Source organism: Scaptodrosophila lebanonensis, unplaced genomic scaffold (genome assembly GCF_003285725.1).
Source record: "Scaptodrosophila lebanonensis strain 11010-0011.00,11010-0021.00 unplaced genomic scaffold, SlebRS2 tig00000098-arrow-pilon, whole genome shotgun sequence".
NCBI lineage: Eukaryota > Metazoa > Arthropoda > Insecta > Diptera > Drosophilidae > Scaptodrosophila > Scaptodrosophila lebanonensis.
This window is the reverse complement of record NW_022060568.1, coordinates 1690925-1708163: the sequence shown is the minus strand read 5'-3', so window position 1 is coordinate 1708163 and position 17239 is coordinate 1690925. Positions and strand designations below refer to the sequence as shown.

At 38.8% G+C, this 17239-nt stretch overlaps 1 protein-coding gene across 1 annotated transcript in view; it reads right to left on the bottom strand.

Moving 5' to 3' along the window:
- Positions 1 to 17239, bottom strand: part of LOC115627962 (DNA N6-methyl adenine demethylase) — a 63721-nt gene that overhangs the window by 35878 nt on the left and 10604 nt on the right. Inside the window, exons 3-4 of the mRNA XM_030523856.1 lie at positions 16481 to 16528; positions 3954 to 4186 (exon numbers count right to left, since the gene is read on the bottom strand). Of these exons, the coding sequence (XP_030379716.1) occupies positions 3954 to 4186; positions 16481 to 16528 (281 nt within the window). The remainder of the gene's footprint in view (positions 1 to 3953; positions 4187 to 16480; positions 16529 to 17239) is intronic.

Here is a 17239-nt window from a genome sequence, read left to right as displayed (position 1 = left end):
GCAAGCGAATGAGCTAGAGAGCCGGTTAGAAGGCATCCACATCCACATCCTGGCAGGCAGCCCCACCACCACCTCGCCCAGAATTGAAGTGTTAGTAGTAATGCTACTAATTGGACCCGCTTTTAGCAACGCGTCATGTGGCCCCAAGCAAGGCGAAACAAACCGAACCGAAAGCAAGGCTTCTTCAGCTTTCCCCACTCGCCCATTTACGCGTTCTACTCTGTCTGTTTTCATTTCTGTGTGTGTGTGTCTATATATTTGTGTATGTGTGTGTGTGTGTGCTACTCCAAAGTCTATAATTGGAAAATTTGACACACTCGAAATTCAATTTTAGCTACGAGTAGCGCGGCAGTAGCATCGTTGAGACTCAATGCCAGGATAGAATGTTGGTAGTTGGTTGCTGGTTGTTGGTAAGGATGCGCCGATATGGGAGAGTGGATGCATCGAAGGAGCTGAGGCCCCTCCACAACTGGAGTATGCGTAAGTAAGTGACATTTGAATATGTTAGCTGGCATTAGCTGCTTAATATAACTTTTAATTAGCGCAAAGTTTAGGTGCAACTGTTATGGAAATACTTCATTATCAATTATCGATTGTTAATTATGTATGTTTGCAAGCAATGCAAAATTTATACGATATTTGAAAATACTGCCGTCCTTTTTGGGGGGAAATGTCAACTATTTAAATTAGGGATACCAATGAACTCCAATCTGATTGTAATTAATTGCATTAGTTGTTAAGGATCTAGTTGTAAATAAATAAATATAGCTGCATTCCAGATTATCTGACAATTGCGGATTATATCCATTTTCTACGATTAATTATATCTTCTCTTTATTCAAATGTTTATGAATTTACTAAATGAATGAAATCCCTTTAATTTGTTGGCTAATACGGATTAGAATGCGACTGTGTCGAATACTTTTTGAACAGAAATTCAAATTACAACATTTGTCGATGAAAATTGTGATGCATTGTCCTGCGACAAAAGACGATCAAACGCTAGGGCTGCAGTTCCATGGTATTATTATATATAATTGAAGTTAACTACAAAAAATGTCCAGTCCATGGGTATTGAATTCCAGATACAATGTAATTGAGCTAAAAGTTTTCCATTCATCTTGCAAATACGAATTTCACCTAATTCTGAATAAACGCAATGGCACAGAATTAAGGATTCATATGTATGTTGCTGACCAGATTATGTTTAAAAAGAATTTGGAATTGAATAGATTTTTGATTTAAAATGTAGTTTTTCTTTATAGAATTATGAATATAGTATGTATGCTTATGTTGGCTCCTATTTCAAAAGAAACTACAACAAAATACAACATTCACAGAATAGTGAGCATTATGTCTCTTTATATATATTTGTCTTCAGCAGCATTGATTACCAATTTTTATGTTCTTAATCTAATTTACAAAGTACTTTATTTCTCTGATTTTTCCTATGCCTTGAATTACTTATAGCAGTTGATTTTGGTATAAGTTGACTCTTCAGATTTTTTGCATTGTTAGACCCATACAAAAAAGATTACAAGAGCATGAAATAAACGTGTTTAAGAGTCCCTGCTGTATTTATTTTAGAAAAAAGGGTTATGTGTTAGTCTTATAAACAGTTATTTAAAGCCCTAATAACCCTGATCGAGCTTCATTATTCATTGCTCCATTTGATTGAAAGTATTGAAATAAATTCTAACTTCCATAGAACCCATCTAAGCCAAGCTTTTGTTTCATAACCTGACTCGAAAGCGGCTAGAACAGTGGGGGGCGCAGATACTGCCATTATCCATTATCTATTGGGCGATATTCAGTGTCTACTCATTACTCACTTATCCGGACCGATAGCAGACGAACCCAGAACGTGAGTGGCTCACTTGATGTGGCGTTAAGGCTGCAAACGAAACCACGCCATAATTACTCATTTTTTGCCTTTTTTATTTTTGCTAATCAAACACACACACACACACACACACACACACACACAAACGATGGCGCACAGCAAAAACAAAAGCAACACACTTTTTTCTCAGTTTATCGGGCGCTTTTTAAGGGTGGCAATTTGGCGGCGTTCAAGTTCACTCGATGAAAGCACACACACACACACACATAGAGAGACTGAAATGCACACACGCACACACAGTGTAGTTCTCTCTCCCTTGCTCTGGCAGTGAGACAGCGCCGCCCCGTCCTGCTCACTCGCTGGCAGAACCGTTTGGCTAGAACAATAACGGCCATTAAAATGCTTAATTATAAATTCGCAAACGTAGCTTATTTTTTCAGCGTAGCTGTAGCTCTGTAGCTGTCGTCGAACTTCAGCAGCATCTACCCGCTCCACGTCCTCCCCTCTCCAGACAACATCCAGTAATTACTGAGCGCCCAGCGTGACGGTAACAGCGACGCGGACGCGGACGCGGACGCCGACACCGACGCCAACGTCTACGCAGTTGTACGCCGTTGCTGCTGCTTTCTGCGCTGCTCGTACAACTTTTGGCGTAATTTTAAAGCGAAAGCAAAATGAACTATTTGGGGGGTCACGTTATTGCTTTACCGATGATTATGGCGATGACGATGACGATGACGAAAACATTGACTTGACGATTTTGTGGTCGTAGCAGCGCACTCGCTCAGCCGCTCAGCCGCAGCGCTGCAGCCGCCGCACCACTTGAGACAGTCGACGCCGCTGCTTCTGCTGCTGCTGTTGCTGCCGTTGTCGTCGCTGCGCTGCGCTGGGCTGGCCTGAAGTTGATTTCCAAGCAGTTGGCGCTCAAATTGCTTATTAACGCAAATGTAGAGCAAACAATAGCATGTGGTTGATGCTTGAAAAGGAAGGGGGCACGGTGGGGCAGGGGGTAGGTTGGTGGTGCAGCCATTAAGTGGCATGCAAATCCAAATTGGAGCTGCCATCGGCACAGTGGCTTACAATTGATTTTAAGCCATTTGGCAATTTTAACAATTCAAGAACAAACAATTAAGCAAATTAGTTAATAGTAAGTACGCGCATATATTTCAAATTACTTAAGGCCTATATTTGTTGATGCAATTATCAATTATATCCTCACCAACTTTCTTACAGTATAATGTTTAGTTTTCATTTAAAACACTTAAGAACCAATATCAAATTATATTTATTTGTTAAATTTTTATAAAGTAAACACCAGTTGACATAATTGTTATGCTTAATACGCAATGTATTGCTTACAAAATTTGGCTGCATTTGGCGATCAACATTTAAATCGTTTTTATAAGCCATACCAAAATAGAATTTATGAATCACCCGTTAGTATTAAATTTAGAAACAAAAGACATGACTTAAGTTTATAAATGTAGCTTCAAAGCGCTTTAAGAGGTAATTGTTTATATTAACGAATGAATGAGCATCGGCTTTTAAGTGATTGAAATTTGCTGACAAATGTTTTAAATATGTTTATAAAATATCTGGCAGACTCAATAGATAAGCTTTTTATATTCATGATAAATTTTTACAAATGATATGAAATGCATTTTCGCCACAGTGCTTCGCTGCAAGTGAATGAGCCCAACAAAAAAAAGAGGTGTGAAAAATCAGAGCACAAAAATCCAAACAATTGTCGAGTTGGGCAAAAGACAAAGCCCATCATAAAGCAGCAGCAGATCCAGGCATTCACACACACATAGAGGAGGAAATGCAAATTCCTTGCGCTCTACACGATACGAGTATGAAATGGGGGGGCAAGACAATCTTGTGTGTTTTGCCAACAGCAAACACCTTGCCATAAGTTGTCCCTCTCTTTTTTTAAGCAGTTGGTCGACAGCTCAAGAGCCGCGGCGGATGTAATTAGTTCGTTAATTCATTAACAAACCCATTTAGAGATAAGTACTTGTGTTGGAAACCTGCTCTCGGCTTGCCAACGGTCGACCGAGGAACAATAATGATATCAAATTACCAGGTACTCACTCATCTGCTCACTCACCTGTATGCGATCCTCGGGCAGTTCCGTTTTCAGGGACAGCATCTCGCGCGCATACACATCAGGATAATGCGCTTCCTTGAAGGCTTCTTCGAGCTTCTCCAGCTGATAGCTGGTGAAGATGGTGCGACTGTGGCGACGCTTCTTTTTCTTCTTTTTACTGTTCGCACCAACGCCGACAGCCACGCCAAAGCCATTGAGGCCATCCATGGCAAAGTCTTTGGCAGCCAATGAGCCTGCAATAATTTAAGAAATGTATTTGGGTGTGGTAAGCAAATGAGGGCACAAAGGTGAGTGCAAATACAAGGATACTAGGATATTAATACGAGCTTATAGATTGGACAGTTACAAAGGCTCCTAGAATACTGCACCTATAAAATGCAGCACAGTTTGTTATTGTTGTTGTGTATTGTTAAGAATTTATATGCTTTTGTAGATTTTAAGGAAAAGGTTTAACAAATGCAGACAATTTAGATGTAAGCATAATTCTAATTCTGTAAATTTATTACAAAAACAAATTGACAATAGTTTTTATGAATTTGATGTTTTTTATTATTAATCCAAAGAAATTGTTGATAAATGTGTAAGTTGTTGCCAGAATAATTATAAGTATAGAAAGGGCATTTTAGTTGAGGAAGCTGACTGCTAAGCAAATTAATCTTGCTACTTCCTATTTAATAAGAACTTGGAAATATATGTCTTTGAAAGGGCACATTTTATTGAAACATTTTAAATATATAGTAAGTAGTTTGCTATATCTATATATCTAAATCGCTATATCGCTCAACAAGAAACAACCAGGAACAACTGGTCTGATTTTTTAAGACAAAGAAAACGCACTCCACAATTTTAAACTAAATAAGTAATAATTTCTTCTAACAATTGTTCCGCCCAGACCAAGCGACATTAATATTGGCATATAAAGTACAAATATGTGATTAATTAAGCGGATGAGCGCTATGATTTTAATTCAATCATTAAAAAAAGTTCATAAAATTCATGTAGTTCAATCAAATTTGTTTATATCATTTAAATAAGTATGATTCGACATCCACATAAGGGGTGCGCATATTACATAAAAGTAAAAGTGCAAATTCGAGTGTCTTACTTCTTTAAAAAAAGAGAAGGAAATTACGCAGATATTTGTAAATTTGTATTGCATTTTTATTGTAACTGTTTTCTTATCACTAGTCTTATTATCAAAAACAAATTGAAATAGATATACCTATGATTTGCGATAAAACAAACGATGGATAATTGAGTGAATTGGTTATATCGGTTGCACACAGTACCAAATTAGTTTCAAATAAAGCATTACCTACTATTAGCATTAAGTTGTGTGGCCCGATTCCCCTAATCATGCAATCATTAATATACCTGTACATACATACATACTCGTACATAGGCCTTTCAATCGTTTGCCTTGTCATCGTGAAATTAGTTGACAATTTCATTTACCCCTCTCCCTGCATCCCTGCATACACAGCATATATCGTTGCTTATATATATGTATATATAGTATATGCGTATAGCTGTAGCCACATGTTGGCTAAGTAGGCGCTGAAGCGCAACTTCAAGTGGCTTGCTCTGCTATGTTGTTGTTGTTGTTGTTGTGCCTGTCGACAGTGTCTGGCAATCAAATATGTTTTCTATTTTTTTTAAATATTTAATAATTGTATCTAGTTTCCAACTTCCTCATTTGTGTTGTTATTTCACTGTCAATGTCATCGCACATCAATTTTCTTTAAAGAACGAGAGACGTTGCATATTTTTCCTTTGTTTTGTCGTATTTTTTTTTTTTTTTGATTTTTTGATTTTTGATTTTGAGGAAAACCCCACTTGACATTGTCAAGCCACATGCGCTGACTGGGAAAAGTGAAAGCGCTTAGTTCCTCTAAGAGAGAGAAGAGGAAAAATGTAACTCAGTCCATCTTAAGATGAAGAAGCTGCCGCTGTTGACAGACTTGGATGAACGACATTGCCCGGAATGTGAGGTGAGGCCACTAACGAAATAATTTAAGGAGCTGTCTTCGCTCCAATACAGTATTTAGTAACCTGTTTTCCAAAACAAATGGACGAGGTGCTTGACACTTGAGCAGCGAAATCGCCAAATCGGCAAATCGCCACTTAGGATTTTCAAGATGTTGCTAAAACTGAGGACTGAAGATGCGTTAATATACTATACTACTATAATGCAGTTGAAAGGCAAATCGAAGAAGGCTCGCGAACGTCTTCAAGTACCCGGAAAACACAAATCAACAGCACCGAGCGCCATACACCATATATACATTAATATGCATACACGTATAAAGTGCCGCGCACCGTGGTTGAGAAGTCAATGAATAGGGATTTAGATTTCTATGGATAAGAAGGTATAAATGTAACTTAATGTGGCAGGACCAAAAGCAAGTCTGGAATTTCCAAGCAATGCAGCGTTTCTTAGCGTCCATCTTGGAAGGATAACTAAGAAAACGCAAAGATACTCTCATTAAGATGGGGTTTGTGCAAACTCTCGGCGCGATTCATAACTAAAATGGGGTGCAATAGCTATTGCGAGGTAAATACAAATAATAAACAGCTGCGAAACAGTTTTTAAAACATTAAAACAGTGTACAGTTTATTATATTTTATTTATTTGGGATGACATAAAAAAGTTAAGAGTATATAATTTCGTATATTTCTTAGATGATAGATTCATCTATTTATTTAGCCTTATATTCGGACTGACGTGCGGGCACTCCTACTTAGTTAGTTTGAGAAGTGACCTTCCTAACTGAAGAACAATTTATATACGAAATAAATATTGTCCACTGCAATAAATTAGGAATAGCTCTTTGAAAAACACACTATAATCCATTTTAATGGGCTTCGTTTTAGGCAAATTTAGGAGTTCCAGATTTATATAGTTCGACTGTGGATGGTATGGGCGGGATTTTAATTTGGTTTCTTTGTGAAAATCACTTAAACTGTCAACATTCTTGTTTAATATCGAACTTAAAGAATATATTTTTTCAAAATGTATAAGCATATTTTTCATCAACAATAACAGACTGTTGCCAATTTGTTAGTTGTAAAGATTTGCAATAACTAATTGGATCTTCCAGCGCCTATTAGAACGGGGTCACCAAATGTTGAGCGGTTAGGATTTTGGTTGGAAACACGTTGCAGTACATGAAATTTATTACAATTGCTGTGCTTCAAAATAAATAAGTATGGAATGAAAAGAACTGCAGCTGATTTTTCTGCCATGGCCGTGGACCAGCCTAAAGAAGAAGCAATTCAACCTAGAGGCAGAGGCCAACATATAGAAAACAATCAATTTTAAACCAGTATGCAGTACAGTGGACTGGAGTGGAGTGGACTGTAGTACGGCAGCCGTGGACGCAGACGCAGACGTAAAAGCGATGGCACCAACAACCTCGGCCACTCTATAGATGCAACTTCAACGTCTACGTCGTTGTCGTTGTCGTCATCATCGTATCTTTGCGATGCGTTGCGTTGCGTTGTCAGGCGTGCGTTGATCGGCAGGCAGTTTGGGAAAGTGCAAGAAACAAACGGCAACGGCAACAGCAACAGAAAAACAAAAACAAAAACCAACAACAAGCTGCAAACAAGCTAAGAAAAAATAATACCAAACCAATTCGCATTGAAATTCGATATGAAAAATTAAGTAGAAGTACTAGATGTTGTTGTTGTTGCTGTTTTACAAACCACCGCCACCACCGCCGCAGTTTCTGCGGTCCCTTCAAGCTATTGAAGTGCATTGAGAGCTGCTGATGAGGCGCTGAGTAGTCGTCATCCTCGTCGTCGTGGTCGTACTCGTACTCGCTGTCATCATCATCATCATCATCATCATCATCTCACTCCAATCATCATTACAATCATCGCATGTACATGTCCTGTAAATCGACTGACTTATTTTCCACTAAATGTGCGTGAAAATATCTTCAAGATGCGCAGCGTTGAAGTGAAAACGTGTAATGAATGCGATTTTTGGCGTTTCAAATTACAAGAGCCGACAGGCACATTCATTCACAGACAGACCCATAGAAACAATCCCAGATCTTGCCACTCACCAGCCATAAGTGCGGTTGTATTATTTAAATGGAAGGATCATAATTAATAATCGTCGAGAAATCAGTGAGTGTTGAATTAGAAATCGCAGTTGCCAATAATAAACATCAACGTTTTATAAAACTCTAAGCAATGGGTTTGACCAGCAAGGAACTGGCTTGCTTATAATTTGGACTGGATACTTATTTAAAATGATTTTCACTAGATTTGATATCTCGTAGGGTATATCTTTGAGCACTCAAAAGATCTTAGAAGTAGAAAAGAGGCCAGTATTCGGGAACTCCAGCCAATTAATAAGTGAAAAGCCACATTACTGACGACCTTCTGGTTATATTGTAAGCCCATTTAGTCAACAAGTAAAATAATTTGGAGAAATGTTATTTGCTTCAAAGGACATTTTACGAGTTTCTTTCGCTTAGCGTCTTAAGCCAGAAATAAATTGTGTTTCTCTCTGTAGAGAGTCCTAAATTGTTGATGTTTTTTTTTTAGTTACTAGTACTATGTTGCTTGCTGCTTTTAATGAGCCATAAGCCGCACAACTAACGCAATCATTCAGATAAAATTGTACGTATATATTTATATATGTATGTACATACTCGTAGTATGTATGTGAATTAAAAGCACGCGCAAGATTATTGAAAGTTTTGTCGAGAGCGACGACAACGGCAGCATGCCAACATGAATGCTAGCACACAGCAACAACAACAACAACAACAATAAGAACAACAAGAGCAACAACAGGAGCACCCACATAAGCACGCCCACACACACACACACACACACACATACACGCACACACAGAAACACACATGCATCACAACATATTAGCAATTAAAATTTTCTTAGTTAATTACTTTAAGCAGACGACGACTACGACGCTGCTGATGTTGATGATGATGGTGGCAATGTAGAGGGCGGGTGGTGGGCGGTATGCGGCAGGCGGCAACAAACAAAAGCAACAACAACAACAGCCAGTTGGGGCAACGTCAGCAAAAATTCCACAGCTAAAAATGTCGCACAAATGAAAGTTGAAGGCATCCAGTGTGTGTGTGTGTGTGTGTGTGTGTGTGTGTTTGTGTGTCCAGGTCGTTCGTTCGCTGTACATTTGCAAGTTTTAATACAGTGGCCCAAAACCTAACACCCAGACCCACAAGACCCAAGCCTCAGTTCCAGTTCCAGTTCCAGTCACAGTCTTAGTCCCAGTCCCAGTACCCGTACCAGTTCACGTCCCCGTCCATGTCCTGCCGTCCGGATGGTGTCGACGCCGAAGCGTAGCAGAGAATTTTATGAAATTTATGCGCATTTCACTAGAAAATTTAATTAGGAAATCTAATTTGCTCAAAAGCGCATAAAAAATGTTGCCGTCGCTCCGTTGCTTCGTTGCTCCTCTTGCCCCCCAACCTTATCCCAACCCAACAACTACAACAACAACAAAGTATTTCGCACTGCTTGTTCATTTTGTATGCACGCCATTTTTGTTGGCTTCAGTTCGAGACCCAGACCCGGACCCGGAGCCAGAGCTCCATTCTCTATGTTGGGCGTGCGTTAATTTTATGCTTAGAATATGCGCATTTGCTAAAAGCAACCAAAACAGACACACACACACACACACAGCCAGGCAGGAGAGAGTATGGGAGAGAGAGAGAGAGAGAGTGAGAAAGAAACATGCATCAAGTAACCAACAAAATGACTAATTCAAGGCACATGTGTGAGCGCGAGTGTGTGTGGGTGCGTGTGTGTGTGTGTGCCGCATAAACAGTTGCAAGGCAAAATACGCTAATAAAGTGGCTGAGTTGTTGCCAACGCGCTGTCGACGTCTACGCCAGCGTCAGCGTCGACGGCAAAGTCAGCTTCAGCTTCAGCATCATGACTGCTGCGATTTGCATTAGCAACCAAAGTGGCTGCGTTTTTGTGCATGTGGCTGTGGGTGTGAGTGTTCGGGTGTGTGTGCGTGTGAGTGTGCGAGTGTGTGTGCATGAGTTGGTTTTATTTGCCATTTGAATTTATTTGCATTCGTTGCTTTTTTCCCCAATTAGAAATTTAATTTAATTATTTGCATGAGAAATCAAAAACCAAAATGGGAACAGCGACAGCAATAAAATACATACGAGTATAAGAAACGCAAAGCGCTTAACCCCTATCCTTCCCCCCCCCCCCCCCCCCCCCAACACAACCCCTGCCCCTACCATACAACCATACAGTCATCTGTGATTGGGGCTTGTTTGCTGCAGTTATGTATTCAATTATGTAGTTTTGTAACCGGAGATCTTTTGGCAATTATTGCAATTTTAAAATATAAATATTTGTACATTTTTTAGTTCCAACAGAATTATACTTTACAAATAGTTCTATCTACAGTGGTCTGTTCGGGTCAGATGACAGCTATGCAGCAAACCTTTCTGAAAAGTACGTTTAATGCTGATTGGGAATTTTCAGTAATTAGCTTCATTACAAGTATAACTAAATCCTCGGTACAAAGGCTGCAGATGAAAATGTTTATTATTATTTTCCCCAATTACGCTATGGCCTTTAAAGAAAGACACAAATATGTACGTATAGTATATGATGAATTGTTTTCTATTATATTTTCTGTTTCATAAAAATTGTTACACTGATATAACTGATTGTACTACTGATTGTACCACTAATGCATTAAAAGTACATTGATTTTTAAAAATTGAAAACGCTTCTTGCCTCTTACCAAATTTCGCGAGAGGCTTTCTTGATGCTAAGCAGACTTTTATTTTTTGTTTAATAGGAAAGACGAAGCAAGCAGGAACCAACGTTAAAAGTCTCTTCAAAAAGTAAGTAAGCAGGCTGCAGAAAAAAGATCTTTCTAATAAGTACATATAAGTATATATTTCATTACTTTACAGAATTCAGTCATATTTGTAGCATTAGGTGTCGATAATACAATTGGCCCATATTAAGGACGATGTTTGGCAAAAGGTTGGGGAAGAACGTGGTCATACTTAAAAAGAAAGGATTGCAAATACTAATAAACTTAATATAGAAAGCGAAAGTGACTGAATTTAACTGAATTTGTTAGATTTTTATCAGGTTTTTTTCTGCTTTCAAATGGAATTGTAACGCATTTTAACCGTAAGTCGACAGATTTATTTGTTGTTTATTTGTCATTGTTCATTTGTCCTTTTTATAAATGAGATGAAATTATTATTTGTACAAGTATCTAAGTCAATCAATTTTATTTCTTTTGCATATCTTTGGCTGCCTGAGAACGTACTGATCGTAGGATGCTATAAAGCGACGCGATGTGCTTCACACACTCAAATCATAAAGAAATAGGAATAATAGAAGAACTTACTAAAATTTGTTTGGATATCATTTAGACTAAATGAATGTAAGAAAAAAATGTTTATATTTGAACTGCAATATTACTTGTAGACCCAGGTCTCGTTCCTAATATTTATATGTACTCGTATTTAAGCCTCTTTCAAAGTTGTAACTAATATTGGAAATACTACATACGAGAATATACTTTTCTCTTCTCCCTCACAGCTTGAAGATGCTCAACCGGCATATTGTCTTTTCGGAGCTTTCTAGGTCAGAGCTTCGCTTGTCTTTCAACCAGTTTTGTATGTGTATACGATGTACCCTATAAAAAGTTTTATATCGCTGTGTGTATTGCTGAAAAGCCTGTCTGCCCAAATTTGTGTACCGAAATTCGCTTTGACAACGAAGTCCCAGCTTTAGCATCAGCTTCAGCATCAGCCCCAGCAGCCATACGCCGCCATTTCTCCCCATAGCTGCACAATTTCAGAGTCCTCCAGTACGGTGCCGGAGCCGTCCCTTCGTCCCTCCCTGCCACCATGTCTGCTTTGCTGTACATCGTAATTTGCGCACTCAATGGAAAATTGTTAATTAGATTCCTTGCTTGCCGTGTGACTTCGTCTCGTCCTCGTCCTCGTCCTCATCCGCAACGTCCCTTTCGTTGTCGTTTCTCGTCTGCAGTGGCAGTGGCAGCAGAGCAGCCATTGTCATGAGGACGCTTCCACCTCGAACACCTTTCCCCGCAACATTTGAAGCGACTGCAGCGTTTTAGCCAGCTTTGTGTCAAAGTTGGTTAACGTGATTGCTGTTGCCACTGCCCGTGTTCACCGCTCTCTCTCTCTCTCTCTCTCTTTCTCGCTCTGTCATCTAATTGTTTCAAGCTGCCTTCCGCTTCACCGACCGAGCCAACGCACGAACTGTAAGTGCAAAGCGCTTTGAGCCAACAATAACAATAACAACAACAACAACAACAACAACAATAGCAGCAACATCAACACCACTAGCAACAACAACAACAACAACGATAACGAAAGCGGCGCAATTTTTGCACTAAACTTTTTGCTCTTTCACTTTTTCGTTTGAAAACTGTTGCGGTAACGAGTGCAGGAAATAACACGGATGCCCTGGCCGGAAGTAGCGAGTGACGAGCAGCGAGCAAGTGCTTTCTTAAGGCCAAGAGACTCTCTAAGAAACAGAAAAGTCTACCTCCCCAGTGAAACTATGCTACTACCTGTAGTCCACCGATCTGTTCACCTCTCAGACGGCAAAAAAAAACTGAATTTGTTAGTCAGAGGAAGGGAAGAAGTATTTCGAGAATTTGCAAGTGAACGATAATAGCCCCTTCATAGTTTTTCCCCAATTTATGTTAAAGCAATAGCAATGAATTATTATTAAAATTTGTCTTAATATTTATACAAAACAGTATTTTTGTGAGCGAACGCGAAATGAATCATTAATACATTGAGCATTCACGTTAAATAAATAAATAAAAAGTGCAGGTAAGTCTATTTCTGAGTAGCTTCCTCATTTGTAGTCCCTTTATTTGTAGTCCCTGCTTTCAGATCACGCTCCAAATATGTCAACTTTCTTTTGTGGATCTGTGCATAGCAACGATCTACAACTATATTCAACTATTATTTGCGGATGGCACTCGTAAGCCTGGTCGACAACAATCAAAACTGAAGAAGTTCAAGGACCTGCACCTACCTTTCCCTATAAACTAACTGAATGTTTTTATTCTCCGCTTCTAAAACATTGCTTAAATTTATTATTTTTAATATATACTCATGTACATTTTATGTATTGCATATTGATTTTCTTTTTTATATTCTTAATTATAAAATTATTGACATTAATTTTCACATAAATTGTCATAATAAACTGAAATAGCTTGCATTTTTAAATGTAGAAAGTTTGATTTGTATTAATATTTGTATTTGAATTCAATGTGATGATCATAAATTAAAAACGAGTGGAAACTGATAGTTATAGTATTATTGTTTTCGGCAAATTCGGCATTACAATGACTTTCAATTCACTACCATTTCCATTTCTCCACAGGTTGCCAAAATGTAGAGCCCCCAACCCGCTATCAGACCTTCCTTCCCTGCTCATCACACTGACTTTTATCGAACGGGTGCTACGAAATGCGATTGGTTCCAGGCATCTAGAACACATGTGTGAATACTTGGGCATGAATGAGGCTTGTGACATGCCAAGGGCTGGAGGACTGCAGGGCTGCCGGGCTGCTGGGCTGCTGGGCTGCTGGGCTGCTGTGTTTCAATTAAACGCAAAGATGCGGCAATGAAGCGGTAGGGAAGTGGCATGAGGATTAAGGGCCACATTCATACATACATGCTATGTATATGTACTTGTACACATGTATGTGGGGCAGTGCATTCGCCATGGCCAGCAAATAAAACTTAGACACGCATGCAAGCGTAAGGGTTAAAGCCGTGGGCAGGTCTGATTGCCAACTCAACGGAGTGACTCGTCGATTCTCAGATGGGTGGGGGGGAAAAATGCCAATTAAAATCTTAGCCATGACAAGGAGAAGCTGCCACATACATATGCACATGCACACGCACACGCACACATCCAAATAGACATTTGTGTGGGCGGTTGGGTGGTTTTGCGGCTTTGTAGCGGTTCCGTGGGAGTTTCTTGGGTTGGTCTGGTCGCCTACTCGACTTTCAAAGCAAATTGCCTCACTTGTCAGTCTCAGCTCATTTTTTGCAGCGTCTCTGCTGTTGTGTAATCTCGTCTTGCAATCTTCTAGACTGAATGGCTCAAAGTGGCTCGGCTTCGCGCTCTTCTTCTTCTTGTTGTTATTGTGGCTCTCGTTGCTGCCATCGCTGTTGACTTGCCTCAAGTTGCCACTGCCTTTGCCACTGCCACTGCTGCAGTCCTATCTCTCTTGCTGCATAAGAATGCACAAGCGAAGTGGCCTGCTACTAAAGACTTAAGCAGGCCACTTCTCTCATAAAAACATCAGAATGGCAAAGAATGCAATTGCAAGTGTTGGCCAAGTTCGTGCTTGTTGCTGTTTTCGCGTAAAAGAGCCAATTAACTAAACGACAGCAGCATAATTTTGTTGCAACAGCCAAATAGCAGCTTTAATTAGCACACAGCCCTCTTACCAACCCAGTTAGATGGCCAGAAATGGCATCGTTCGAAATTCTATTTGTAACGCCATTTGAAAGCACAGCAAAGGCTAGATCGAATATATTTGCTGGAGCGGCAAATCGAAAAGCTATTTCAAAATGTATGTGCCGTGCAACAATTTTGTAGAAACTTGTGGAAGCCAATGCAACAATTGACACCAAATATTTATTGCAGACTCCAAGCCTAAGTGGAATTACTTAAATGAATAGAACTTTCATATAAAATTTCTTCTGCAGAAATAGCTTTTTCACGCCTACCCTATTATCGTCGGCTATGGGTCGATATATAGGCTTAAAAACAGGCAGAATAGACGCAAGTAGTTAGATGTGTTCATTAAATATATTTATTTTTTTAGGTGCTTCAATTGATAATTTGTTAATAGTTGAGTTATATGAAGCCAAAGGCAAGCAATAGACACATTCTTTGAATGTATTCTATATACTCGTAAAAAGAACTGCTCAATGGATGTGAGAAATAATTTAGTTTTTAAGTTCCTTGTATAAATATAACTGCACTTGCATTTACAGACTTCTACTAAATTGCTATAACTTTGCTAAAAAATAGTTATATATTAGATTGCTTGCCAGCAATATTTGATTATTTTTCATGTTTTCAAGCAATACTTTCATATTTATTTAGTAAATCGATTATTCTAAATAAATATAAAAGATATTAAAGTTCAAATACATTAATAGCCGAGAGTTCAGATTGCAATTACAAATTGATTATTCACCCCAAGATTATGGTTTAAGAATTAAATAATAACAACTTTAAGCACTAATATTACTTTCTGATCATAAATAAAAAAATATTGCCCAACCATTAGGAGAGTTCTCCAACAACGCTGCATTAAATGTTTTTGCTTTGCTTTTTATTGAAGGTATTTTAATAGTTTTAAGTTGTAGGTATTTGAAATTTTAATTAGAAAACACTTGAATATCTGTTATATTGTAGATTGAAATGGATCATTTTTCCATCAGCTGCCATACAGTCTACAAGTATATTCCACTTGAATTTCCTTTGCAAAATAAAAACAGTATCGCACCTCAGACACGGCTTTAGGCCAACATTTCAATTTATTGCCTCTGCCTTTTCATCACATCAGTTGTGCGTGTTACTGCAATTGATTACGGTGTCTGCCAGCAGCCCAGCCCCTAATGCTGCCCCAGCCACTCATGCCACACAGCCACTCGTGGCAGTCAGACGGATAGTCGCTTTGCTCTTCTTATTAGACAAGTTTATGTTTGTCTGTTCGGCTGGGCCGCACTCCTTCGCTTTTGTTTTGAGCGTATGTGTGACGAAAGGGTTATCTGCTCGCCTAACTGGTCTGTGTGTGTGCGCGCACGTGTATTTCTGTGTATGTGTTGGTGTGTGTGTGTGTGTGTGTGTGTGCATGTCCTTGTCGAGCAGTGGTGAGATGTATGCGCGTGAAAATTGCGTATAAAAGCGTATGTTGAAAATATTTATTATCCGTTGCGAATGCAACAAAATGAAAATTTCATTATTTGACTTGCCGACACACACACACACACACACACACTCACAAACACAGACTCAACCACACACATGTAAGTGCATGTGTTGTTTGTTTTTTTTTTTTTTTTTGTTCTGGCTGTATTCACTTGTTGTTTTTAGCTAAATTGTTTATTTTATTAGCAATTTCGAAAATTTATGACCTCTGTGTGGAAAATGTACGCATTTAACCCTTTGACGCCTACAGGAAACGAAATGAAGCGCAGGAATTCCCATTAATTAGCGTTGTGTTGCGGGGCTCTCCCTCCCCTTCCCAAGCACACATACAAACGTGCGCACACACACACACACACAAAGGCACACATGTGCTCGCATTCAGGTGCTGCCCTCTGTTGGACAATTCGATTTCTTGCCATTTCCGGGCAGGTTTGCTTTTTAATTTGCATGTCCTTTTGCGGCATTGCATTGCCTACCTTTAGGCGTGTGCTTAATTACTTGATAGGGGCCAGTCTTTGGGCCTTACTTACCAGGTAAACATGTGCCAGCGCCTGCAAAGCTCTTCAATTGCGGGAATCCTGTGCAAAATAGTTCACAAAAAAATCGTATTGTTAAGCAATATTAATAGTGATGGCATTTAGTAAGACTAAGGCAACTCAGAGTGAATTCAGGAGGGGGAAGTAAGGCATTTAATGTTTATATATAGTATGTACATAGGTAAGAAGGCTAAGCAAGAAATAAGAAATTTAAAGAAAAATTATATGTGACAACATTATTTTGTGTGATGCTATGATGACCGAGAATAGCCCGAAATTGACAAAAATTTTGTAATTTCAACGCTGAAGTTCGTTTTAAGTGAAGTGAAGTGAGGCAGCGAATAATCTCTGAGAGGTAAAATAAAGAGATAATATCAAACCTTCTGCTGTGATATTCAAAAATTATTGATGAAATAAGTTTCGGCGATTTTAAGAGATTGGTTTTTGTTGAAGGAAAATAAATGTATGTTGCAAGAATAAAAGATAGTTTGTAAATTAATGAGACACTTATTATTGTCGATTCAACTTTTTTTGCAGGTAATTGAGTGAGTAATCAATAGAAGCGTCTTTGGCGTTTTTTAAAATTTTTATTCAGATAAGTTCATCAAAAGGCTGACATCAAGCTTAGCCCATTCAGCAATAGCTGACGTCTTAAGCTCTTCAATGCTGATTTGTGGCTGATTATTACATATTCTTTCAGGGATTTATGCAATTCCGGAGAACAAGCTTGCCAGTCTATAATTTTAATATAAG